Source organism: Chelon labrosus, assembly GCF_963514085.1.
Source record: "Chelon labrosus genome assembly, chromosome: 17".
Classification (NCBI taxonomy): Eukaryota; Metazoa; Chordata; class Actinopteri; order Mugiliformes; family Mugilidae; genus Chelon; species Chelon labrosus.
This window is the reverse complement of record NC_140350.1, coordinates 22,847,347-22,873,699: the sequence shown is the minus strand read 5'-3', so window position 1 is coordinate 22,873,699 and position 26,353 is coordinate 22,847,347. Positions and strand designations below refer to the sequence as shown.

Genomic DNA, 26,353 nt, shown 5'->3' with positions numbered 1-26,353 from the left:
GATAAGATACTCTGCAGTGATAGACTGACGAAGATGCAGAGGCTCTTGTTGCTGTATTGAATCAGTCTCTGCAGGAATCTAACCAACTGCTGGAGCAACTTTATCAGAACAAAGTTGTGTTTTTTAGCAGTGACATGATATTTAAATTAAAACACAATGCAGACTCGTCAAAGAAGTTTTAGGAAACTCATTAGATGCCGTCAAAAGAGACTCTGCTGTCATGTAAAATCGCATTTTTCCAACACAATAAAAGACGACAAAGACCTTTGCATCCGCTGTCACCAGGTTACACAGTGAAACGGTTAACAACAGACCAACCTCTGCTGGGCTCTGAGGAGCTTTGTCTGGCTGATAACGCTGCACTCTGAGCTCATTTTGAGTTTTGCTACAAACAATCCTATGTGCTCCATACGTTAAGTCATTCATATCTTTGTTTCACGCTGTATTATTATCCAAATGTTTATTAAAAGGGGGCGTTTAATCAGCAAAAAAGAATAAAAGAGCTAGAAATCAAAACTCTAACACTAACGGGACATGATTTAAGTTCAGGGCTGTATTTCAGTTTTTATTTTTCAGATTGTTTCCTGTTTATACTCAAAGCCAACCTCAGCCTATGATCAGGATCCTGTAAGAAAGTTTAATCATCCTGTCACCTTCAGAATATTATTATTCGTTTAGCCTTGGCAGAGGTGCTTCTGCTTTGCAGAGGTGGTGAAGGAAATTGCTGGTGTGGGTTTGCATGCTTCAGCCTTTGCTGGTGTGTTGCGCTGCAGGAAGTTTAGATGTGGAGGATGTGGAGGTGGTCTGTCTGCGTAGTACAGAGGTGTCTGGAGACACCTCTTCAGTTGCATGACTGAAACCACAAATGATGCACAAATGTTTTTTCAAGCTGAGCTTAATCTCAAATAATCACTTTGTTATTCAGCAGTGGAAGAAAACTGCACTATTTTTCTTTCATGCTACATATAACTCATCTTTACTCGTATCTAATGTGGCACTTTTTACCCTGTCTGGTTATTTTTTGACAATGCAGTCGTGCAATGTAATAACTTTTGACATTTTTTCTGTCAAATATCTGTATTTAAAGAGGACTCCATCATGTAGCACTTTTATTATACAACATTAGGTATAAATTTATGCCTTGAAGTGATTTATGTAGGCACTGCAGAGTTGCTCAGGCTGTAAATGGTACAATATGTGGCATTACGTCACATACAATATGAGCTACTGGCAGTCCCAACAAAGAGACAACTAACTGTTCTGTAAAATTAAAGTGTCTGTAGCTGAAAAGAGCAAAATTAATCAATAATTTACAAAATTCACCCGTCAGGTTAATTTTAGGACTAAACTCTGGATTGGAAACCACTGAACCAAAATACCCGATTGTATGTAAAGTGTTACATGTACATTTTGCTTAGACTTTGTGTTAAACACATCAAAAACCATATCAAATGGGACGAAGCAGTTATTTGATATGAAATTCCTCTCGCAGAAATGGCTCCATCTGGTGCACAACTTCTATAAAACGCTCAATTCAGTTCCTGAAATACTTTAAGCAGAGGACACTGTCTGGTCCAAAAACAAGTCACCACCAAAGTTGTTTCCATAAGCTTCTCCAATGTCACCAGATTTATTTCCATCCAGTGTTGCATTAATTTCTCACCAAGATCTTGTATTGATGATGGGAGAGTCTGACCACTGCACAAAGCCTTCTCCAGCACATCCCAAAGATTCTCAATGGGGTTAAGGTCTGGACTCTGTGGTGGACAATCCATGTGTGAAAATGATGTCTCATGCTCCCTGAACCACTCTTTCACAATCTGAGCCCCATGAATCCTGGCATTGTCATCTTGGAATATGATCCATTGATGGAATAACCTGGTCATTCAGTATATTCAGGTAGTCAGCTGACCTCATTCTTTGGACATATAATGTTGCTGAACCTAGACCTGAGCAACTGCAGCAACCCCAGATCATAGCACTGCCCCCACAGGCTTGTACAGTAGACACTAGGCATGATGGGCGCATCACTTCATCTGCCTCTCTTCTTACCCTGATGGTTCTCCACTATCCTTCCAGTTTTTAATAATGCGTTGGACAGTTCTTAACCCAGTTTTAGTAGTTTCTACAATCTCCTTAGATGTTTTCTCTGCTTGATGCATGCCAATGATTTGACCCTTCTCAAACAGACTAGCATCTTTTCCACAACCACAGGATGTGTCTTTAGACATGGTTGTTGAAGAAATAGTGGAGCTCTGACAACATGGTCTCATCTTGTGGAGGATGTGGAGGTGGTCTGTCTGCGTAGTAGAGGTGTCACCTCTTCAGATGCATGACTGAAACCACAAATAACGCACAAGTGTTTTTTCAAGCTGAGCCAAATCTCAAATAATCACTTTGTTATTCAGCGTTGGAAGAAAACTGCAGTTTTTATTTAAATCCATTTTATTGCATTCTTGGTTTAAACGATGATCCCATGTTCCCTGATCAGTTTGTATCGTACAGTAGCATCATAACCGCGTTCCTGACTGCAAAAACAAGTCTTGAGTTGTAATACTTTGGTGGAAATCGACTACACAATGTTCCTCTCCGGCAACGGCGCCTGCTCCAGAACCCGCCTGAAATCAAAAGCGCTCAAGTCCAAAGTTTTAAATCTTCCGTCCAGTATCAGCTCTGCCACAGCGCGACCCACCGCCGGCGAGTGCTGCAGACTGTGGCCGCTGAAGCCGGTGGCAAAGAACATGTTGGTGATCAGGGGGTGTACACCGATGATGCCGTTCTGGTCGAAGGTGTTGTAGTCGTGGAAACCCGCCCAGGCTCGGGTCACCTGGCAGGAGGAAAGTGAAGACATGAGTAGGGCAAGTCAGCATCCTTGTGATAAGTCTCATTAAATTAATCCAGCCATCATGTTTGGATAATTACACAGAGACGTAAAGTATCCCAAACCCACCTTCAGTTTCTCAAAAGCTGGAACTCGACAGGCCAACGCAGGCCTAACCTTGTCCTCAAAGAACTGGTGGTCCACCTCCAGATCACTGGTGTCTGGCTCCTTTGCCTGAGAAGGCACAGTATAAAAAGAAGTTTAAGTCATCTGTTAAAAACTGGGAAAATTAGAGAAACTGTTTAAAACAACAAACCTCCTCTGGTGACGCCCCAGCGATGTAGTTCCCTCCTAAGCCCTCTCTTCTGAAGTAAAGTCCAGAGTAATCCATCAAGAAGGGAGTGTCTAGACCTGGACCTTCAGGACAGTGGACGACATAATAATACCTGATGAAAAAAACAGTTGAGATGAATCAGGTCAGTCTCTTGATTTATGTTCATCCGTCAGTTTAAACTTGGTCTAATACGAGGTTTCTGTATTTTATATTTAGGGCGGCACAGTGGCGTGGTTGGCAGATAGACTGGAGACCTGTCCAGGGTGGACCCCACCTCTGGGACAGACTCCAGCCCCCCCAACGTGACCCTCCAGAGGACAAGCAGTTACAAAAGATGAATGAATGAATAAAAGATAAGTGAAATTTTTCTTTTAAAACGGTCAAAATTACTCAAACACTTTTGGTGTTTAAAACAACTTTTGTGTCAGCTGAAGTGAGACTTGTGATGAGGTTGACCCTGAGCTGAAACACATCCAGTTCTTCTTAATTCAGCCTCATACTTTTGACCTTTAAACCTCTTTTAATGATATATAAAGTGTCTGCAAGTCTCCCCAAACTGGCTCAAGAAAGAAGCCGTTTCTAACCGGGACTTAACACAGCCATAAACTGAAAGTGGGATTGTTTTGTAGAGGCGGCGCATATCTTGATGAATTACTGCCACCTGCTGATCAGTGGATTAGATTGACACCACGGCTCCACAAAAACACCAGAGGACAAAACCACAACAGAAACCTTTAAATGGAATTTAACTTGTAAAAGTCTCTGATTAAATCAGTTCAATCACTCTGAATTATAGTTAGTGCTGTTAAATAAAGTTCAAAATGTTCAATTCATTTAAGGTTAAACACATTAAACCTATGGAGAGTGTGCAAGTAGTAAGTGGAGCCACATTAACAGGTCTGTTAGGTATTTAACTAGATGCAGAAGCAGCGCACATGTTCAGGATATTTGGAGAAATTTACAGTTTTGTAAGTTTAACACATTCGGGATTTACAGGCGCCTCAAGGAAGGTCAAAGGGGAAGAAGAAACCCAACTTCCTGAATGACAATAAACCTTGATGAGAATATACAGCAGTGTCTGTCGGTCTTACAGCAGCGTACATAGTCAAACATCCCAGATTGCGCTGATTAAATAGATCTTCTAGATTATCTAGTAAAAGATCTGAAGCAAACAGTGTCTCTTCAGACGGTAGAAGCTGACAGTCTTCACTTCAGTCTGAACAAAGCTGTCGGGACGCCAATGAACTGCACTGTTTGAGGTCCCACAGCCTGAAAACATGCCGCTCCAGTCAGCGGCCTACCTTTTACGTGGCTCGACGGGCAGCGGCACTTCGGCCATGGAGTCTTTGGGGCCGGAGCCAATTCCCAGCATCTCCGTCACTTTAGCAGAAAAGGCTCCTGCTGCATTCACCACCATGGCGCACTGCACCGGCTGGTACTCCAGGCTGTTCGGCATCTGCACCTGCTCCACACAAGCTGCTGTTATCCCATCACGCAACGCACAGCGGAATAACACTCTTTGTTTTTTGTCTGTCGTTGTGTACTGAACACAAGCATTTTATATAACCACATATTTAGGTCGGTGGTTTGTGAATATTAGTCACTTCTCCTGTCAGTGGTCACAACGTTGTGACTGAGCCTGAAGTTCCTGTTAACACATTAACACATACGTCTTACTTACTTTGACAGAGTTTACTCTCCTCAGGTACTCTAGGTCCCCATCAGCGGTCATCACTGTCGTTTTTGTAAAACTAATATCTGTAGAAGATAGAAAAAACACAGTAATGCTAATTATTAATATCGATGTACGCTCACTGGCCAGTTCCTTTGGTGCACTAGAGATAAATAATGAATTCTACTATCCTTAAAATAACAGAGAGCGCTGTTCATTTCACTGTGTTCTCATTATGGAGGCTGTGGCTTGTCGTAATATTGAATTATATTGTTTTTTTACAAGTTTCTACTGTTTTAACGATCTCGTAGTTAGTGGATTAGATTAAATAACATTTATTTATCACGCTTCTTACGACTGTAAAGCCATTAAGTAGGTTAAGGACCAATAATTCTAATTTTGCATGTGTCAGTAGTAGAGGTTGTACCGACTAGTCGACTTTACCGCTGTGCCGTGACGCTTTAAGCAGGAAGTCGACCAGTCGCAGATCCAACGCGCTGTGGAGTCCTGTTAAATGATACTGAGGGTCCTGATTTATATAAGCTTATATAAACTAGACATATCTGCATATTAGAAGTCAGACTGACTGTGTTTATGGTGTTGACGTGGTCTACGGCCGATGGTAGCTCGTGTTCTGGCTTCAGTTACCTCCGTAGCTTCTTCTGTGAGAGACGCTACGATACGTATTCAGGTCAGGAACATAGATTTCATTACTTTCTACTGTGTTTCTACGCGGGACGTCATCAACTAGTCGACTCGACATTCACCACGTATCAGCCGATCGTTCAACCCGTAGTAAAATAGCAAAAATGACAAGAAAACACTGTCTTCCGTTTCTTAATTTGGCTTAAATTGGGTTTTGTTTATTTTCACTTCTGTTTCAGCACATTTTGCTTTTTAAAACGACGGTAACGTTTCCCCCGTGTGTATTTTTGTGTGTCAGGAGCCCGCAACACACCTGTGACTTCGCCAAAGCACTGAGTGACTCCCAGAAACATGGCTTTCCTCTTGAAGGCGTTCAGCAGAGCCCAGGGGTCAATCCAGCCCTCGTTCTCCAGACCTGGCAGAGCGGCAGAGCACCCACATGTGAGGCTGAGACTTATCGTCAGATCAAAGATCAAAGGAAGCACAGAAATCTAAGAGTAACGTGAATATTTACTCATTTCTGTGGTTTACCAGGACAGTAAAGTTGTATTATTGTTCATCGGACAACAAATGCATATGAAATGTGTGAACTGTACTTTGGGGAATCAGACTTTTCCACTAAATAATCGAACAATTATTAAAGAAAATAACTTTATTTTAAGATGCAGCCTCACTGTACTCGTATGATGGAGGTTTTCTGTGTTCATACTCGATCATAATTGATCTTAAACGGTTTAAATTTACGACAAATGAAATCTTGCCGAGCCGAATGACGTCGGGGACATTGAGGACTTTTGATAATCAAGTCTTGAAGACGTCCTCTGGTCAAAAATCTAATTTTATTGGGTTAAAAAAACAACAAACTGGCAAGATGTGACGAGGCGAGCGACACAAACAAATCTACAGAAGCTTTTAAATATTTCTTCGCGGTTATTTATTAAACTGGTTCCACCGAGCAGAGCTGCAGCTTGCATGTTGTTTTGGAAAGGACATCTGCACTACGAACAAAGAGGAGACACCTTTCCACGTTAAATTGGGTGTTTAACCATGGAAGCATCTTGCAATTTGCAGAAATAGGTTCCACAGTGAGAGTCATGGTACAGAAAGAAACCTTATTTTGTCCTTGGTTTTATTAAATATGATCTGAACTTGACAATTCCTGCATTATAAGATGATTCGCCGAAAACTGCAGCGTCTGTCCTGATCAGCTAACGACCGATGCAGGAACAGTTTATGGTTTGTTTGCACTCACCGTACGAAGCGAGTGCCACACCGTCCGTGTTCATCCATGGAAACTTCTCCTTCAGTTGTTTCGGAGAGAGAAGAGAAACTTTTACTCCAGCGTACCTGGAATCACAGTGATACACCTGACTGGGTCAACAGAGCTTTGGGGCTACAAGACAACATGTTTTGCTTTGTTTTCCAGCTTTCTGATATACATATATATATATCTGAGTGATGAACATGGACACCTCTGGGTGGTGTAGTTCTCCTCCATGATGGGAGCCATCTCCTCGTCAGCCAGAAAGAGGCATCCCGCGTGGTTGAACTGCAGGTCGATGGGGTCTTCGTTCCACACGCCGAGATGCTCCTGATGGGGCACAGAGGTGTGACGGTCCAGAGAATTAAACAGAATATAGCATCGCAGCACCTCAACACCTGAACATGAACGGACAGCGGTTGCTATTACCACTTCTCATGCTAAGCTAACCAGCTGCTAGCTTCGGCAGGGCCTGAGAATCACATGGATTAATCTGTTCTACTCTTGTATATGTAGTGAGCTGCCGTTTTGGTTTGATGAATCTCCTCCTGCCTTCATCCCTTCATGTTTTTTGTCTTGATATACAAACAGTTTCTGGTCACATGCTCTCCGTCTCATCTAATGACCTAATGGAGCGTCGTTCCTTGCCAGCGTGCAGTCGTCTGAGAAACAGAAATAACAGCCGGCGTGACCTACGTTGACGTTCTTCATGAAGTCTACCGAGTCTTGGGAGAGGTTGATGTTCTCGAGCAGGGAGAACTGCTGTCGGATCTCCCCAGCAGACATCACCGAGGAGTCGTGTGAGTACTGGAGACAAATGTTATGTTGTTAATAGATGTGTAGAAGCTCTTTTTGGAGACATTCTGTTTTGCTTTGATTGCGTGAATTACCGTCGGGTCCTTCTCTACAACGAGGATTCGCGCCCCCTCTCGAATCTTGTACCTCTGTATCAGCCAGTAGGCGACGGACCAGCCCACCACCCCGCCTCCGATGATCATGATGTCCACATTCTTTGGAGGAAGGTTTGGGTTCCTCAGCTCAGGATTCAAACTTCTCCCCGGCAGAGTGCTCGCCAGCTTCTTCCTTCCGGCTGCTAGCTGGGCCTCCAGGTCTGAGCCACAAAATCACACGTTACTGACACTTAAAACCAGAGAAACTTTAGCTTCCACATAAAGTTATGGTATAACTGTATGCATTTAAATTTAATAACCCACGTAAAATAGAAGGAAACTGGTTCAAATGGAAACAAAGGTAAACGTTGGTTATGTGACGCTATCAGGAGTAAAAAAACATTTACTACAAGTAAACTTACTGCTCTGGAAATGAGACAGCTACTGTAAACATACTGAGACGTGATATGATAGGTCACTAGGTGTAGGAAATGGATGGTACACCTGATTTAACAGACTACCTGACCACCTGGAGTTAACTAAGCAAACACGTAGGAGCCTCCTATTGGATAATTACTGCATGGGTGATTATCTTTCAGCTGACAACAAGTTATTTGACCCCAAATGATGCAATGAGTAGCTTCTCATTTCTTCAACAACCATGTCTAAAGACACATCCTGTGGTCGTGGAAAAAAATATTAGTCTGTTTGAGAAGGGTCAAATCATTGGCATGCATCAAGCAGAGAAAACATCTAAGGAGATTGAAGAAACTACTAAAACTGGGTTAAGAACTGTCCAACGCATTATTAAAAACTGGAAGGATAGTGGAGAACCATCGTCTTAGAGGAGCAATTGTGGTCAGAGATCGGCGATCACTTAAACGTTTGGTGAAATCAAATGGAAGAAAAACAACACTAGAACTCAGGGCTATGTTTAATAGTGAAAGTAAGAAAACCACTAATCAGTGAGGCTAACCGCAAAAAAAAGGCTTCAATTTGCTAGGGAGCACAAAGATTGGACTCTGGAGCAATGGAAGAAGGTCATGTGGTCTGATGAGTCCAGATTTACCCTGTTCCAGAGTGATGGGGGCATCAGGGTAAGAAGAGAGGCAGATGAAGTGATGCACCCATCATGGTGAATGAGCAGGTTATTCCATCAATGGATCATATTCCAAGATGACAATGCCAGGATTCATGGGGCTCAGATTGTGAAAGAGTGGTTCAGGGAGCATGAGACATCATTTTCACACATGGATTGGCCACCACAGAGTCCAGACCTTAACCCCATTGAGGATCTTTGGGATGTGCTGGAGAAGGCTTTGTGCAGTGGTCAGATCTGGTGACATTGCAGAAGCTTATAGAAACAATGCTACAGTGAATGTGTGCTGTGTCCTGTGATGCTTCCCACCTTTAAAGAAGTCATTTTGTGCAGGTCTTCCTGTGCTGAAGCTTTGGCTTAACGTCAAAGATCCGTTCACTGTCCGTCTGTGTCGGTGTGTGTCCCGTGTAGACGTGACAAGCCCACGAACCGTCAGCAGCTTCACGTGCAGCCGCCGCCACGCTGCCATGGCTCTGAGATAACGGAGCTAACGTAGCTAGCTAAGTTAGCTAGGTGGCTAAGTGAATAGCCTGTAAATCAAAATAAAAGCACACATGTCCACATGTCCTTGAGACACATCCAGTCGTGTCTGTAGTTCCAGAAGTAATTCCACCAACGGTCAAGTACACAGGAAGGAACAGTACATCCGGTGTAATGATGTTTTCCTTCAAAATAAAAGCAGAAATCTTGAACTCGTATTGATATGGTTTAGGATTTTTGTCTGCTATTTATATGTTAGGCTGCAGTTTTTTCTGTAGATTAATATGTGGACTATTTTATTTTTTATTTTTTTAAATAAATTGATGATTTAAAAACATGTGTTTACAATGAAATAACTACAGTCAGTACAGTGACTTAGATTTGTTTTAATGTTTACCACATAAATACTGCAGACTGAGTTTGACAATAGTGTAAATTTGTTAATGCTATGCCTCTGTGCATTCAAGAGCCACAAATAGTTATGACAAAAATATTGAAACAAAAATATTGAACAAAAGTTTCTGAGTCCACTACTATATTTTATTTTTAAATCTCGTTTTGTCCAACCAGCAGTCCAAACTCTAAACAGAGAAAAATAGTTTTACAATCAAATAAAAGACAAATGTTTGGACCCTCTGTCCGAAATGAATTTAATTTCCTTTTAGAGATTCCTAGCTTTTGAAAATAAAGGGTATTAATTAGCTATTTTTAATCTCTGATATATTGGGGATTTATATATATATATACAGTACATTCTGCATGTGCACTTTACATATAATTGTTACATGGCATTTGGACATTATTTTTTTAAATTGTAAATTGAAACTGTTCAAGCTATAATAATGTGTCATTTTATTTTGAAAACTCCCCAGGAACTGTACTTCGTGTCACATGACTGAAGACAGCCAATCAGAGAGGGGGGGGACAAACCTGTGGACTAATTTCATTCTTACATTTTTTTATTTGCTGCATTATAATTTGTCAGTGAAATTTTTCAGATATGTTAAGTGAGTTATAAATAAAACTGTCTGATGCTCAGAGGGGCAATATTCATTTTTAAGTGTAGTCAAATAAAGCCCACATTATTTTTTTGTTTTCCTAAAAATTAGTTGCTTTTAAAGCTTCTGTGTATTAATAGTAACAGTTACCGGATTTTAATATTATTCTGAAGTGTTATTCGGACAAAATAAGACATTTAAAGCAGTGATTTTGAACTTGTAATAAGTATTTGTCAATACTTTTTCATATTTTAAGACAAAACTATTATTAATTTTAGACAATACAATAAATCTAATTCTGGTTCCCTGCTCCATAGAAAGTAGTTTGACTTTGGCCTGAACCAGATTTAAAGGAGAAACTAATTATTGTTTGCTGTCTATTCCTCTTACTCAGAGTTTCAGAAGCCAATTAACGTACATAAATAAATAAATATATAAAAAAAATAAAAATAGTGAAAAATGACACCCATAAATTCGTAAAAGTCAAGATTGGCTCCCAGATTAAAAATAATCACTAATGCTAATTGTTTTCTCTGTTAATAGATGACTAATGGCATCACATACAATAAAGACAAAATATAATATAATATCATTATTCATTTTATTGTTAGTAGTATTTTAATAATATGATAGTGATTGTTTTTGTTTGTTTTGCCAGCAATCAAACTGATAAATTGTAATTTTGCTGACCGTTAGAGTATGCTTTTACTTCGAAGTTTCCTTCTTTTTTCCGGAAGCAGAATTTCATAACCGGTGTTTTATTTTGAAAGTGAGGCCGGAAATGGTGTTTTACTGCCGTACCGTTGATGTTTTCTGTTCCCCGGGGCCACAGTGTTTTCAACGGGACTCAACTACTCATCTACTTACTGGAATTGCCATGGCCGCTTGACCCAGGCTGAAATACACCAATCCTTAGAAACTGCACAAACTTTTCCAGACATAACTTTTCGTCTTCTGTGTAGATTTTATGTCAAGAAACGAGGATGCAACCCCCACCGAGAAAGGTGAGTTTCTGCCTTTGTAGCCTCCGAAGCTAACGTTACTTCGACGAACTGGTGCATATTTAATGGTTGGAAATTTACGCTTTGTTGCCTGTGGTCTGTTTTTAAACGATGAGCTTCTCAGTTTATTCTGCTAAATGTCTCATTACTTTTTCTTTTTTTCCAAGTTGCATTCAGTCTTGTCGCGTCTTTAAAGAGCACCAACGGTAGAGGAAAAAAAAAAATAGTTTAAAAAGTCCCGTGTGCCCCAGTTTTTCTTTTTAGGGGGAATAGTCCGTTAACGTGCCCCGTTCCCTCTCTAAACGGAGCCTCGATCCTGCTGAGGACATTCACATGTGACAACATAAATAGACTTGTACGTCAACAGAGTGCGTACATCTGTAAATCGGCGTCTGTTACTTGGAGAAATACCGTTACAGAGGTGTTGTGTTACATCCCGTAAGTTCAAGTAAATATCACTTGGCTCCGCTGGCCCTGCTGCCATCCGCGGAAAGCAGCGGAGGGAAAAGTTAAGATTTTATCCAAATTAAGCAGAATCTGAGATTTTTGTTTGAGCCGATTTAAAAAGCGACTCTTTTCACACCAGAAAAGTGTTAAATTAACCCACGGACTTTAATAAAAATTATGTTTGTAACTTCTGGACAGTAAATTGACAGATTTTAGAAAGTAGTTTGGTTTACTTTTTTTTTTTTTTTCTCTGTGTGGGGTAAACGGAAGAAAAAAAAATCTCGTTGACATAAAAAAAAAGGACATTACTGTACAAACTAGGCTAAAGCTATACATCGGATTTAAACCTGTTTTATTGCATAAATAAAATAATAAATATAATTTAAATCTCAGCAAAGTTTTTCTGTTCGGAAAAAAGTTCATGTGGGATCATATTTCAATAACATGGCTCAGCAGCAGCAGCACAGGCCACCTCTGTCCTAAAACGTTTTATAACTATAATAACTGTTTTATTTATTTTTTATCTAATATCAGAAGCTATAAAAGAGTATGCAAAGATTTTTAATCGTCATACATTATTGTGTTTGGTCATATCACTTTCCATGTGAAGGGTAAAGAAATACTATAAATGACAGATATATAACTCAGATGTTATATCTATAAATAGAAATAGCAGCTGTCTAGTTAATGAACATGTAAGCGTTTCACTTTTGTTTGTCCTCCTTTTTGTGTTTTTATCTATTTAAACTGTTTGAGTGCCTCTTATCTGATGTTATTAGCAGTGGACTCTAACCCGACTCATAAAAGGAATAAGGAAGAAATGAAACAGTTCTCCTCGTTCACACCACTCCCAGTTATCGGTATTCACACCTGATCGTTGCACTGGATCGTTTTCTGTCACAGCTGATTAGGAAAACAGAGAGAGACTGAAGTGATAAACGTCGTTCGAACAGCACGTGGATAAATATACGGAATTAACTTTTAAGTTTTTAAGTTTATCGTTATGCTCTATAATGCAAATAGTACATTATTGAGTCGGCTTTCAATGCACTAGTCTGATAAAATATAAATGACTCGAACATTAAGTGGAGATTAATGTGTACATTTAATTTTAGTTGGCATTAATTGAAATAAAAAACAATCCCAGTCGTCGGTAATGAGACTTGGTCACAGAGTTTTATTTCACAGCTGATTATAAGCCCTCAGGAGACCAGCTCTCACCTGGCCACAGCCACAGCTCGATAACGACGGAGCTCATTTTCACTAATGCCAATTATGAGCTCTGCCAAGCCAACGCTTCCCTCTAGAGTTTTATTTATTTTTTTCTTTTTCCGTTGTTCTCATGGGAAACGCTTCCCGGTCTCTTTCTGCATCAGCTGAACAAAGCTGCAAGTTCGGTTTCTAAGAAGCCGTGTTTTTGTTCCCCCTTCAGGTCCGGGTCACCCAGGAGCTGAAACACACTCACGCCGAGCAGATGAACAGATTACAGATCAAACACCAGACAGAATGTGACCTGCTGGAAGACCTGAGGTGAGCGCGCGGAGGTCAAGCTGCAAGCGGGTCAGGCGTGAAGCGATGCTACGTCCGATATCTTCTCATTCTCTCCTAGAATAGTCTTGATTTCTTGGTCTGTTTCTGCAACAACGACCACAAACGATAGCTGGGCACGTGAACTTTGTTGGGTCACAACAGTCCTGTGAGCGTTGATGTGAATTGTTGCACCGATTGAACACCTGCTGCAGTTTACACGTCTGCCTCGAAGCGAATTAAATCTATGAGGGAGACGGCTTGGAACGGCTTTGTTTGTGCAAAGAGACTACAAGAGGTGAATCCACAGGAGTCTGTCCAGATGTGCTAACGCCAGTGAGCCAGCTGTTGGTAGATGTCAGGCAGCTCACGGAGCACAAACTGAAGGAGCAGATGAGTTAGCGTACAGATCTTGGATGTTTCTATCTTTGACTGGTTGGTAGATTGTTGTTTTTCAGGAAGCTACTAATCCCAATAGTCTGAATAATCTACCGTTCAGCCCACAGTAAAGTTGTGTTGGGTTTTTGTTCAGATTGTTTAACCAGTTAGATGTTAATTAGAGAGCTTTAGAGGTGGTTGTGGTTGTGTTTGGGCAGAGCTGAGCTAAACACTTCCTCCTGTTTCCAGTCTTTGTCTTAAGCTAAGTTAGTGGACCGCTTTCCTTTCATTTAGAGCTGCAAACAATATATAATGCAATGCTTTCTGTAGCAGCCAGAGTTCTCCTCAGTACTTTCCAGAAATCTTCTGATATAAGCCTTTATTTGTTCTACACTGTTTTTTCTTGGTCTTTTTCTTTTCCTCCTTGATCTAATTCTGTTGTTGCAGATGTTTTCTGGCAACTAAACCCAAAAATCATAATGAATTTGTCTTTTACTTGGGTCTTGCCAAGTAAACAGTGACATGCAGTCAGCTCTAGCATTGTTCTAGATGCGTAGGCATTTTAAAGGTTGAAAAGCCAAAGGTTGCGGCTGTGTTTTCAGCCCCAGCGTTGGGTTGAGTTGACAGCCTACTGGCTCCCCACTTCCTGTCTGTGGTTGGTGGCGGAGCTTTGGACCTTCAAACAGCTGGAAGTTAAGGTCACAGAGAGCTGCCAGATGTTCTGACTGCCCTGAATTGTTCGCTGTGGGAGGCTCGGTAACTTTACTCCTCCAGAGACGAATCCAGAAACTTCTCCGGTAAAGAACAGGGAACGGGGCTCGCTCCCAGATCACGGACAAGAAGTGATTCAGCATTCGACTGGAAATTGCATCTGGTTGTCAGCAAGAGCTCGGTTTAGGGAAAATGACAGGAAGTGAGAGCGGGGCTCTGTGGAAGAGAGGCGGCCTTGGAAATGCCGAGAGGAGGAAGAGAGGGAAGCTCCCAGGAAGTTCGCCAGATTGTTTTAAAGTCGGGGTGGAGCACGGCGGCCAAGTCTCGACATGTTTAATGACTTAATGATGATTTTGCTTCAGTCAGGTTTTTTCCCAGGGCACTGACCTCTCTTCTTTTCTTAGACTTTTGCATAAACTTCAGTTGTCATTAACTTCCTGTTATTGTAAATAAATCTGCCATACCTCACGCTTTTCAGCAAGTTTTATGATTTGTTTATGCATTTTTTTGAAACAAGCTTTTTTTTACATAGCCTAATAAGTCCTAGTTGTTCTTTGAGCTTCTAACAGAAACCTAGTATGTAGAAAGTAGTGGACTGTGTCGTTAGAAATGTCTCCAATAAACTGAGGTGAAGGTGTAGAAGTAGAAGAAGGCTCAGGTCTGAATTCAGTCGTATCATCATGTAGGGATGGATGAGCTTAAGGAGTGATGGTCACAACATAAAACCAATTTAAAGTAACTTTTATTTCATTTTATTGTGATTATACACCGATCAGGCATAACATTATGACCAGCTTCCTTCCTAATATTGTGTAGGTCTCCCTCAGAGAATGGACATGGGCCTTCTGAGGGTGTGCTGTGGTGTCTGGCTACAGGATGTTGTTAGTGGGGGGGTCTTTGAAGGGAGGGACCTCTGTGGATCATCCCACAGATACTTGATCAGTTTGGGATCTAGTGAATTTGGAGGCCAGGTCAACACCTTGTTTTTAGTTGTTCCTAAAGTGTTTGTGTGTGTGTGTCTGTGTCAGGCTGCATCCTGCTGGGGATGGCTGCTGCCATCAAGGAGTGTCATTGCTATGGTCGGTACAGTGACCAGGAGTATATGAATATCTCTTTAAGTATTTGCCTTAAAAAGCATCACCTCCTTGTCTCATCTGTGTGTGAGCCTAACAGATAAAAGGTATAAAGGTGTAGCTGCTTGCAAAATACGAGAAACTACTGGACTGAAATGGTTAAACAATTAAACTATGTGAAATATCTTACCTTTATCTTAGAGGATGAGAAGATTGGTGACAACAAATAAGAGACAATCAACATGAGTTAATCAATGAAATGTTGTTGTTGCACAATCCAGAAACAATCAGGATGATAAAACTGGACCAAAGGACTAATTCACATGACGCACACACTCAAATGACAAAATTAACAATACCTACGAATGCAGGGGAAATCACATATGTGTGTCTAAGATGATATTGACATCAGCAACATGATAAAATATGCTGCTTTTTAAAAATTGCCTTTATTTAGTATTATTATTTATCTTTTTTAATCTAAATATTGTGTTTTATTCATTGTGGACAGCAAAGGAGAAGTTTCATTGCGCAGGGAAACATGTTTCTTTACTGCGCACATGACAATAAACACTTTTATAAACACTTATTATAAATGTATGTATTTATTGTGCTGCCCCTCTCATTCGCTCTTTTCCTTCTCTTCAGGTCTTTCAGCCTGAAGCGGGGCGCTCTGGAGAGGGACTACGCCCAGGTAAGTAAATCTGAGCTCTCTCTCATCTGCTTCACACCACTGCTGATGCTCGTTAACATCATCTCTGCTCTGCCTTGTCATTTGAGTTGCTAAAAATACATTCATTCTTTTTACAATGGAAACCCTCCAAAGACACCATATGACAGCGGCGGTTGAGGCTGCGGCCTTAAGAAAGCTTAAAGAAAGCTTATAGTCCTCATGTGGCTGGATAGCTCATGATTGGTAAACAGCCACAGAGAAAAACACCACAAACAACAGAGAAAGAGAGGGGAGCGACATCCACTAGCGATCCACGGGCTCGTTTCCTCCTCGCCGTGTTGTTTTTGCCCGCAGCTTCCTGGAGACGCCAGTCGACTCTGAAAATCCCCTCTCTCCTCGTGGGCTCTGTTCAGGTTTTGCAGCTCCGTGAGGAATGTCCACCGGGTCTGTGAAGAGAGGGGGGTCATGTCTGAAGTTGTCCAGCGAGGAACCGTACACGTCTTGTTTGCTCATGTGCATCGGGCGGCGCTGAGGAGCTTTATTGTGAAAAGCCCGTTGATTGAGCCGAACAAACGGGAGTCCGTTAAAGCTGAGAGCTAACGTGATCTGACGTTTCCGTCCAAATTTAGTGCAAGTTATAACTAGTTGCACAAAATATGAGTCATATCTGCAGCCGATGGTTCCACCTGAGTTTACAAACCTTTAACTAATGCTTAAATGTTTTAATAAACAAAATTGTTGGAGAAAAATTAAAAACATGAATAAGAAACTTGGTCAAACTTTAGCCCTGAAGATTGTCAGTCATCCAGATTAGGGTATATCTGAAACAAAGAACTTGTTAGAGGTTTCTTGAAGACGTTCGCCGCGGTTTAAATGTGTTTTAGATATATCAACGATTGGTTGGATTTCCAGAAAGGCCGAAAGTCTGGTTTGCAGTCTTAAGGTTTTCTCAGTCCCATGATTTCTATACCATACCTGCAAACTTGTCGCTTTTCGGCGACAATCGCCGTTTTCTTGGTGAATTGGGTCATTCACGTGAATCGCGTAGAACCGGAGAGTTTTTTTTTTTTCAGGGGTCTGGGGCTGCCCTTCATCTGCGTGCCATGCGGGCTAGAATTGCGAAAACATTATTGGATCATTCTTATAATTGACATTTCTCTGGGCCAATCGGAATCTTGGCACTTGCTCCTGTATTTTTAGGACCGAGTCAACGCCGAGTATACTGCACGAACGTAGACCTTGCATAAAGTTAGCTTCGAGCTAAATGGCTAATGTTAGCTAGCAAGACAAGCGGAGGTTGTAACCTCAACGTTAGTAACGTTAGCTAGGCTTATTGTTAGCCGGATACTCGGCCCCGAGTTCCGCGATATACGGCTACTACTCGAATTCTGAGCTAACCTGAATATTCATTACGGATGTTGTTGTGTGCGTTGGGCACATAAAAGGTTGCACATATTATATTGGTATTTTATCGTATTTGACTGTAGATAGATTTATGAGTGAAGTTACCAACACAATAGATTGGCCGTAACACACTCAATCACATTCCCTCTCTCTGTCTCTCCCCCCCTGCGGACACTGTCACCTTTTTTTCGCTGAGGAGTTTGCAGGTCTGCTATACAGAACATCAGCAAAAGAAGAGCAAACTTCTGTTAGCGCCCAATGTTTACAAACCTTTACTTAATGCTTTTTAATTGTCATTGGGTGACGGACACATTTTATTGGAGAATCATTTTAAAGAATTCACTGTAATGCACCTTTTAAGCCGAGAAGGAACTTTTGAAAACGAAGTTGCAAAGCAAATGAATATAAACGAGTGATTTAAGGCATAAATGGCATAAACTCACCAACCAACCTAAAGGCAACGTAATGAGCCAGATGCAGTATAAGCATGTTGATACAGGAATGTCTTGTTAAGTCAGTGAGTATTCAAAAAGCTGCGTAAAAAGTCCAGAAAGTCAGCAGTCCTAATATTTTTATGAAGTTGATTCCACATGGTAGGAGCCACAGGCGCGATCACCAATGTTTTGTAATTTGAGTGGGGGAACGGAGAGAAGGCCAAGATTAGAAGAACAGAGTGTGCGAGTGGCGCTGTGCACTGATAGGATTTTGAATCTTTGAATCCTACATTTTATCGGTGAAGAGATAGAAGAGCTGGGTTGATTTGGACGGGGGGCGACTAGTTCCAGTAAATAATCCAGCAGCTGCATTCTGGGTCGGTTGTAGGCACTGAGGGAGTTAGAGGAGGAACAAAACATCCAGGTCCATCGGTGGTCGTCAGCAAGGTACTCTGGAAGCTCTCTTTTCACTTTTACTGTATTTTCTGCGTGCTGTCATCGGTCGTGTGTGGTATTGTTGTGGTCGCGCAAATTTGTAATCTAGCTGTAGTAGGAGGCATAAGAGTGGGAGGGTAGTGAGGCTGTGGTCGGACGACAGGAGTGCTCACCTCTCCGTCATCAGCCCTTGGCGCCAGTCGTGACGTATATTAGAGGTTAGAGTGCAGGCAGTCAGCACTCCTCCCCCCTCACTGAGGTTTTTTAGACGGTATGTTGTTGCATATCTTAAATAAAGCTAAAAATGAGGCGGTCTGAGCTGTTTCATCAGTTGAGCCACTTCAAGAAAACTACAACAAGTCCACTTTTCTTTCAGCATTGTTTACATAGATCAATGATTGGTTGGAGTTTTGGCAAGTCTGAAATATTGTTTTGCCGTCGTTGAGGTTTTCTTTAGACCCAGGGGCCAGTTTTCTTTGTGCCAAAGCAGCAGTGTGGGTACAGCGTGGTCAATAATTCACTGCTTGGAACAAATGTAGGGAGAGTTTTAAGTCTGGCGGACAGATTATAACTAGAACGATAAAAGGACCACGATAGAGTGGAGGTAGTTTTTTACTCCTTGCTTAAATAAATCAGGTTTAAATGTGGATCTTGTTTGCTTGACAGCAGAAATGCACAACATTAAATATATAATATACAGTATGTGCAGTATATTTTATAATTACAGTCTCTGGTTTAATCATATATCTTAGTTAGTCTCTGGAAAGTTTGTAGATTTCACTGAGGAAACTAAAAGCAGTGTTTGTGACTCCTGTTGACTAATATATCTCTGTTCATACATTATTGACGTTGCTTCTCCTGGTCCGTGTTATCATGTCACCTTACATTGTCTCAGATCCTGAAAGGAGAACTAGACAGGAGAGAGACTATTATAGATTATTATAAAATTAATATTTCCACCGGTTTAATCTGAGCCTTTAGTTTTTATTTTCTTCTAGGACACGTCCTCCTGGATTAGGTTGGAGATCAGCCTGTAGACCAGCTTTGGTTACGCTTTACATGTGTTTTTTAATTGAATATACATGCCCTGTTGTTTTAAAAGTCAGGTTTCGTCCTCACAAACCTCATAGTGAGTGTGCCAGGACCTTTACAGTCATGAAGTCATGATTAATCGACAAATTTAATAAACGATTTTAAACTTGCATGCCAAAAGCTGACCTTGCTCCAATTTCACAGGTGTGAAAAATTGCTGGTTTCTCTTGGTCTCATATCATGGTTTCTTAAAGGAACAGTATGTAGGATTGTGGCCAAAACTGGTACTGCAATCACTTTCAAAATGCTGTAGAACGGCGTATCCCCTCCCCGTCCCCCCGGACTCGAGGTTGCCAGCTAAGCTGCGGGATCCAATGCTAATGTTGTTTTCCTCGGCGTTTCAGCATAATGACAGAGAAACGGGCTCATAATGCTAATGCTAATGTTAGCAATGACGACTCGCCGTTTTTATTTCCCAAACAATTCCTTACCTTTTCAATTCGATGACCCGCCTCCTCTGTATGCGCTAACGTAACGTTGCTTTGCACGAACATGCATAACTTTGTTCGACTGTCGTGAATATTTGAAATGTCCATTTACATTATGTACAAGTAAGTTAGCCAGGAGAAAATTAGCAACGTTGGCGTCTGTCTTCAAATTCTTCTCCGTTTTCAGCCGTCTCCATCTTTCAAAGGCATCTCCTACAAATCCTTGTTTTATTCTGGACTTTGTCACGACGTATCTCGGATTCATAACGAGGTCTTTTAGGTTTCGTAACGTTTTACATGTTTTATCCGACACGTTCGTAGCTGCAACCCGGAAGACGAAACTCTACTGACTTGGTGATTGGTCGATAGGTGGAGGGTGGCGCCTCAGACCAAAACACAACATGACAACATCAACATCAGCTGAGGGCTGCAACTTTCACTTTTAAATGACAATATCCTGGCCGGACCACTGTTGTCAGTGATATAAGTATTTGAAATGAACATGATTTCTTCATGTCTAGTGACATATCAGGGCCATTTTATGATTAATTGAAATACATTTCTTACATACGGTTCCTTTAAATATTTGGGACGTAATAAGATAAATATATGATCTGGAAAAGCTGTGACATTCAAACCGTGAGAAGAAGTTGCTGGACATTAATCCAGAGTGTTGTAATTTGTAGAGGAGCTGGATATGATGTTAATCATAAGTGAATACCTAAAAGGGAGGTGGGCAGACCAGTAATAAACCTTGACACCGTCTGAAACCGCGACGAGGCGTCTATGCAAACAGAACAATGCAACAAAGAACAAGAGATCTGGCAGATAATAACGGCGGCAGTCTACGAAGCAGAAGGATTTAGGAAGTTGGACAATGGACGAAGTATGGAAATAACGAAGCTTTAGCTCGTGAGACGGAAACTTGGGAAGTCGTGATATTGGAGTGAAGGGTCAGCGACACAGTTGAAGGACGACCGTGTGTCCCATATAGCAAAGTAAATATAAATTCCATACATCTGATTCATCCTCAGTGCCCCTTGATCATGAAGTCTGCGTATCAGACGAGCCATCAAATCAACTTTTTTATTTTTTTTACCAGAGAAGTGGTGAAGAATCTTCCCTTTACAGCCGCCTCTGACTAGCCTGGTCGTTACCATCCTACGTTTTTGCCCAAAATTTGATTTCGGTCTGGCACGTTAGTCTGGCACAATTGCACTTCCGCGGTTCGCGTGTAACCGCGGCAATCAGTGAACAGTTGAGTGATGACGCGGAACTCGCCTGCCGAGTTGCTTGTAGTCCAGCGAAGCTTGTAGTTCAACAGCATAGCAACAATGGCGACGGAGGAAGAGACGCTAGAAGCCATCCGCGAAGTTGTCTCAACTCTGGAGAGCATCACGGAATTAAAACCAGAACAAGAGGCTTGTCTTGTCAGTTTTATAAATGGGAAGGACGTCGTAGCTCTCCTTCCGACTGGCTTTGGGAAAAGTTTGATTTATTTAACTGGAAACGGAAGTGGTAAGCGTAAGAGCCTGAACTCCGGCGCACAATATACGTCATTACCAAACGTTGCTGATTGGTTAAGGGAACTCCAATGATTTTAAACCTCAAAATAAGCATCCGCCAGGCTAGCCTCTGACTAGGATTAAGATTAAGTCTCAGACGTATCACTCTTTTTACGACCTTTGGAGTCGCTCTTAAAGATGTACGAAGATACCAGCTTCTTCAATATGTGCGTCTGTTTACCTTTCTTTGTTTTTTAAACATCATAAATCAGACTTTAGTCAGTTCTAAGAACAAATCAGACATGAAACAAGATGCCCTGACATTGTCTTGGCCATCATTTGAGTGTTTGATTGATTTTATATCATTGTCGACTGCATTTATTTTGGTTTTATCCTGATTATTGGATAGATACGACATTTTGTAAAGAAAACATTGATGTCCTCATAGAGGAAATTGTGCTAAAAGATGATGAAAACAATTGTTGGTTACAACTTGGGACTAAAGGAAGTGTCTTCATTGGTTTGAAAGGTATTTTGTGTGTCTGGCTTTTGCTGCCTGTTAGTTGAGTGATCAATTAGACACCCACTGCCAGTGGTTGAATCAAAGTGGGTCAGAGTGTCTCTGGAACACTTCGTTCCCTTTGGTTACACCCCCTCGGTCTCTCAACTCTCTTCTCTGTACCCGCCTTTTTCTGGGTCTCTTACACCTGCAAGCTGCTTTAGCCATTAGCCGATTGCTATTCACATCACACGGCGTGGTAAAATGTCCTCCTCTGTGCGGCTCTTCCTCTGCCGTCCTCCCCTCCACTTGTTCCCATCACACTATTCAGGCGTGTCTGTTAGGCCGGCTCAGTTGGTCATTCTCTCGCTGTCTGAGGCCCACAATAGTCGGGTCTGTGGCGGCTTTGAAGCTTTGGCACGGAGATCGCCAAGACCAGCGAGTTCAGAGCCCGAGTCTAGCCTGCCTCAGGACCAGATAACAAGGCCGGTCTTTTCCCAGGTGGACAGAGGGTAGATAGATAGATAGATGGGCTCATTTCCTTCATGGACACTTGTTGGAGGCTAAAGCACAAGTAGCTCGCCACAGATAAACTAATCTCTTCCTTATTTCTCAGCTAGGATGCACTGACCTGAGTTTAGTTTGTTCCCCAGTTTAAATCCTGTCCGACCTTTTAAGCATTGTGCTTTGATGCTTTGACCCCATCTGTTTTAGGTTAGTGGTTTATCGTATGATTCATTTTGGTGTTAAACCAGATAACTGTTTGTTCCAACTAGTTTTGGGTGTGATGACTTTTTGCCGAAACATTTGAGCACAGATGAAATAAACTTAAATTAAGCCAGTTAACACCGTATTTCTTTCAGTTTAACATTCCAAACATTCTCGTTTCCTCCTGCTTGTTCGAGCTGTATTGGTTCTTCAAAGGTTAACCTCGCTGTCTGGCCGAGGTGCAGGGGACTTGATGTATCTCCGGGGGGCTGAACGTGCTCTAAATAAATTTCATTTTCTTCTAAAACGAGCCTGCGCCTCCATAAAAATACCAGCAAGCGAGATAACATCGCACCGAACTCTTCCTTCGAACTTATACCGGAAAGTTTTTAATGAATGTGGTCAGTCGTTCTGTGCTCGGAGGATAGAGTGACCTCGGTACCTTCACGCTCCGTTTGCCCGGTGGTTTATAGGACAGGGTCAGGGAGGGTCACGGTCTTTTGAGAATGCCCGATGTGAAGATGAGAGAAAATATGCACTGGTGTCAAAGGTGAAAGGTCTCTCTCTCTCTCTCCGTCTTTTCTTTCTCTTCAAGGCCCTGCAGAAGTTGGCAAATCAGTATCTGAAGAGGGACTGGCCAGAGAGCGTGACAGAAGAGCGGACAGATCACAGGTAGAGTCATAGTTACCCTTTTGTTTTAAATGTTTTGCTGCAGCCGTAACATATTTATCGCAGCCCGTGGAGACAAAATAAATAATATCATGATCTGGTCAAAGAAACGCCGCTGAAGCTAAATCTATTATCAATTAATAATCAACTAATGACCCAAAACAGTTAAAGTAAGTTTACGATGATCCTTAAAACCTCCTAATTGCCTCGTAGCTGCTAATTTATGGTTTCCATGGCAACATAAAGCAGCAGATTCAGCTTCATCTTCTGGTACTTGGATATATGATGCCATCTGTGGAACATGTCCGCAATAACATGTCCCGATGTCAGCCAATCAGAGCCTTCATCCGATCAGTGTGTGCCAGACGGCCGAAAGCTAACGTGAAGCTACGGAGGAGCTCAGAAACGTCTACCGTGAATGTTCTGGATGTTTTACGGTGGCTGGTAACTTGTTTTTTCGGTGCAGACAAATCTTCTCCACAGTTATGCCGTAAAAAAAAAAAAGAAGGACTTTACTTTTTCCTTCACAGACGAGCGGATTAGCACGCTGCTCCCTGACAACATAAAACAAATCGCCGCCTCGTGTGTCACACAGAAACGTTTCTCCGTGTACGGACATCAGTGTTGGTTTTGAGCAGCTACGTTTTAGCAGAGTTCACATGCTTTTAAAAAACAACAACCACACACATGTTACACACAAGGCCGCTTCCCTTAAAGGGAAAGGCTCACACTGCAGTTTGATTCTGGTTTAGGGCAGCCGTGAAAGAAATACGGTAAATGATCGATATCGGGACATCCCTAATGTATTCAATATGTTCATATATGTTCATACTCTCTATAAAACATGATAGCAGCAAGAGCACATCATTTATTAGCTTGTTTGTGTTCGCGGTATAGGAACATGTTCTGCGTATGGAGGGCGTATTTGGAGGGAACAGTCCAGACCACCCAGTCCAGAATCGGCGCCTGCGATAACTACAAAGCCCAGGTCGCCGATCCGGCCAAGATGGCGCGACTGCAGAAGGAGCAGCAGCTGAGGAAGGTAATCTGGAGGTCGATCTCACGGAGCTGGTCTCACGTTTCAGTCTCTTCTGTCCCTTAACAAGTGTGTGCACATCTTCCGCTGATGCAACCCGCGGTTTGTGTCTGGATTTCAAAAGGAAGTTTGTTTAGATTTGAGTGTTTGATCTGAAAAAATGGGTTTTGAAATGTGATGTGGCTTTCATAAATTAATTTTAAGTTGGAGGAATTTCCCAGAATCAGAATTCAGTGTTGTTTTTATACATTTTAACACTAAATACACTGCTCCTGCATCCCAGACACGCGTCAGACAGATTAAATGGTGGCTTTCCCCTGTGGTGCTGGAAGATGAAGTAAAACAGAAATTACACACCGGACAGCTGTCTTCCTGTTTCATACAAACCAACGGGAACAAAGTGGCTTTCAGGATTTTAACACATCAGGTCAAATGAGTCCACGGCATCATTTACATGTTTCTCTGTTTATGTCATTTGAACTGAACTTAGAAACGCTTAGAAAACAGTGACTTGGTAATTTCCTCATCGTCGTTGCTTCATTTCACTGACCGTCCCACAAAACGCGCTGAAGTATAGTTTAATGACGACATAACTGCAAAAATAAAGGAAGATTGCAATTCTCGTGACGGCAACCACAGCTTGAAACGACAGTGGAAAGAAAAGGTTAAAGAGAGGTTTGTTACTGAAAAGGTCACACGTAGTATTTATGAACAGTCAAAAACAAAGAGTGGTACTTTTCTCCCTGCTGCTTTCACTGTCAGTCTGGTTTTTCTTGCATCGTGCTGAGCTTGTCGTCGTCTTTTACTGCAGATTTTATTTTCACAGACGTATATAAACATGTTTACGTGTGTAGGCGTTACATTAATTAATGTTCAAGAGCTGTGATTACCCTCAAATTAAAGCAAGCAGTAAAACATTAAATGTGTAGATATGTCTCCAAAAAATAGAGTGATACCTGCAGCTGTGACATGGTGTTACTCTCTTCTGAAAGCACTAATGGTAATTATGAAGTTGTATTCTCACACTCATTGTACAGAGCAATATCTGGGCTAATCCAGGCATTTTTAAAATAATCAGATCGGTGTCATAGTTATGTATTTTTACTCTTTTAAGCCATAAACCCAAACCATGTTAGCCTGGTCGTTACCATCCTACGTTTCCGCCCAAAATTTGATTTGGGTCTGGCACGTTAGTCTGGCCCAATGTAATAGGAATCTGTCTCTGTAATGGGCGGATGCTTATTTTGAGGTTTAAAATCATTGGAGTTCCCTTAACCAATCAGCAACGTTTGGTAATGACGTATATTGTGCGCCGGAGTTCAGGCTCTGACGTTACCACTTCCGCTTCCAGTTAAATAAATCAAACTTTTCCCAAAGCCAGTTGGAAGGAGAGCTACGACGTCCTTGCCGTTTATAAAACTGACAAGACGAGCCTCTTGTTCTGGTTTTAATTCCGTGATGCTCTCGAGAGTTGAGACAACTTCGCGGATGGCTTCTGGCGTCTCTTCCTCCGTCGCCATTGTTGCTATTCTGTTGAACTACAAGCTTCGCTGGACTACAAGCAACTCGGCAGGCGAGTTCCGCGTCATCACTCAACTGTTCGCTGATTGGCGCGGTTACACGCGAACCGCGGAAGTGTCAATTTGGCCAGACTCCGTGCCAGACCGAAATCAAATTTCGGGCGGAAACGTAGGATGGTGACGACCAGGCTAAAACCATGTCCCTGTAGCGTTAAAACGTCTTCTTCCTCTTCTCTTTTAATGGTGGTTGACAAATGCAAAAGCTGCCAAAAATTGAAGAAGAAGAAGAAGAAGAAGATGCGAAGTCACGTGATTTAACAAGTCTCCTGTGTGGAAAACTTTATTCTAGAAAATGAAATAAGTCGGACAGAGGTCGTAGTTGGAGATCTTCATTTAGTACTAGCACCTACAAACAACAACAACAACAACAACAACAACCTCTGAACGCTGCGTTTAATAGAAGTAGAGAACACGACCCTATTGGATCCACAGTCACACGCATCACATGTGATCTAGGAGAACACGAGATAAGAAAATAATTTACAAATTTAATTGGGATCAGATCAGGACTCGGATTGGCCAAAACTCAACATTAAAAGATCCGTATTACACA

General features: G+C 41.7%; 2 protein-coding genes across 5 annotated transcripts in view; one reads left to right on the top strand and one right to left on the bottom strand.

The window, feature by feature from the left end:
• Positions 1–2,214: 2,214 nt before the first annotated feature.
• Positions 2,215–9,342, bottom strand: foxred1 (FAD-dependent oxidoreductase domain containing 1). 3 transcript variants are annotated; one of them, XM_084565043.1, is made up of 12 exons: positions 9,032–9,153; positions 8,693–8,959; positions 7,624–7,844; positions 7,430–7,540; positions 6,945–7,063; positions 6,725–6,819; positions 5,786–5,887; positions 4,837–4,913; positions 4,457–4,617; positions 3,138–3,267; positions 2,951–3,055; positions 2,215–2,827 (listed from the first exon to the last, which is right to left on the bottom strand). In XM_084565043.1, exons 3-12 carry the CDS (start codon positions 7,729–7,731, stop codon positions 2,573–2,575), a joined length of 1,263 nt encoding a protein of 420 aa, XP_084421169.1. In that variant the 5' UTR covers positions 7,732–7,844; positions 8,693–8,959; positions 9,032–9,153; the 3' UTR covers positions 2,215–2,572. The 3 variants fall into 3 exon arrangements, with proteins under 3 accessions (XP_084421169.1, XP_084421168.1, XP_084421170.1); XM_084565042.1 differs by lacking the exon at positions 8,693–8,959 and having other exon boundaries at positions 9,032–9,342; XM_084565044.1 differs by lacking the exon at positions 9,032–9,153 and having other exon boundaries at positions 8,693–8,994.
• Positions 7,797–26,353, top strand: part of LOC311502705 (F-BAR and double SH3 domains protein 2-like) — a 35,191-nt gene continuing 16,634 nt past the window's right edge. The window contains exons 1-5 of one of the 2 annotated variants that reach the window (XM_084565041.1): positions 7,797–7,842; positions 13,081–13,178; positions 15,986–16,031; positions 23,111–23,187; positions 24,082–24,226. In XM_084565041.1, coding sequence (XP_084421167.1) covers positions 13,123–13,178; positions 15,986–16,031; positions 23,111–23,187; positions 24,082–24,226 — 324 coding nt within the window. In that variant the 5' untranslated portion in view covers positions 7,797–7,842; positions 13,081–13,122. Of the gene's footprint in view, positions 7,843–10,838; positions 11,205–13,080; positions 13,179–15,985; positions 16,032–23,110; positions 23,188–24,081; positions 24,227–26,353 lie in introns of those variants that run through there. The other variant, XM_084565040.1, reaches the window with a different exon arrangement.

Bases quoted from the DNA above. Each gene is read 5' to 3' on its own strand.
- foxred1 (XM_084565042.1), bottom strand. From the start codon at position 9,191: ATGGCAGCGTGGCGGCGGCTGCACGTGAAGCTGCTGACGGTTCGTGGG. The intron at 7,845-9,031 runs GTGGGAAGCATC...TTTGTGGCTCAG, and splicing joins ACAAAATGACTTCTTTAAAG to ACCTGGAGGCCCAGCTAGCA. The intron at 4,914-5,785 runs GTGTGTTGCGGG...TATCTTCTACAG, and splicing joins GTGCTTTGGCGAAGTCACAG to ATATTAGTTTTACAAAAACG.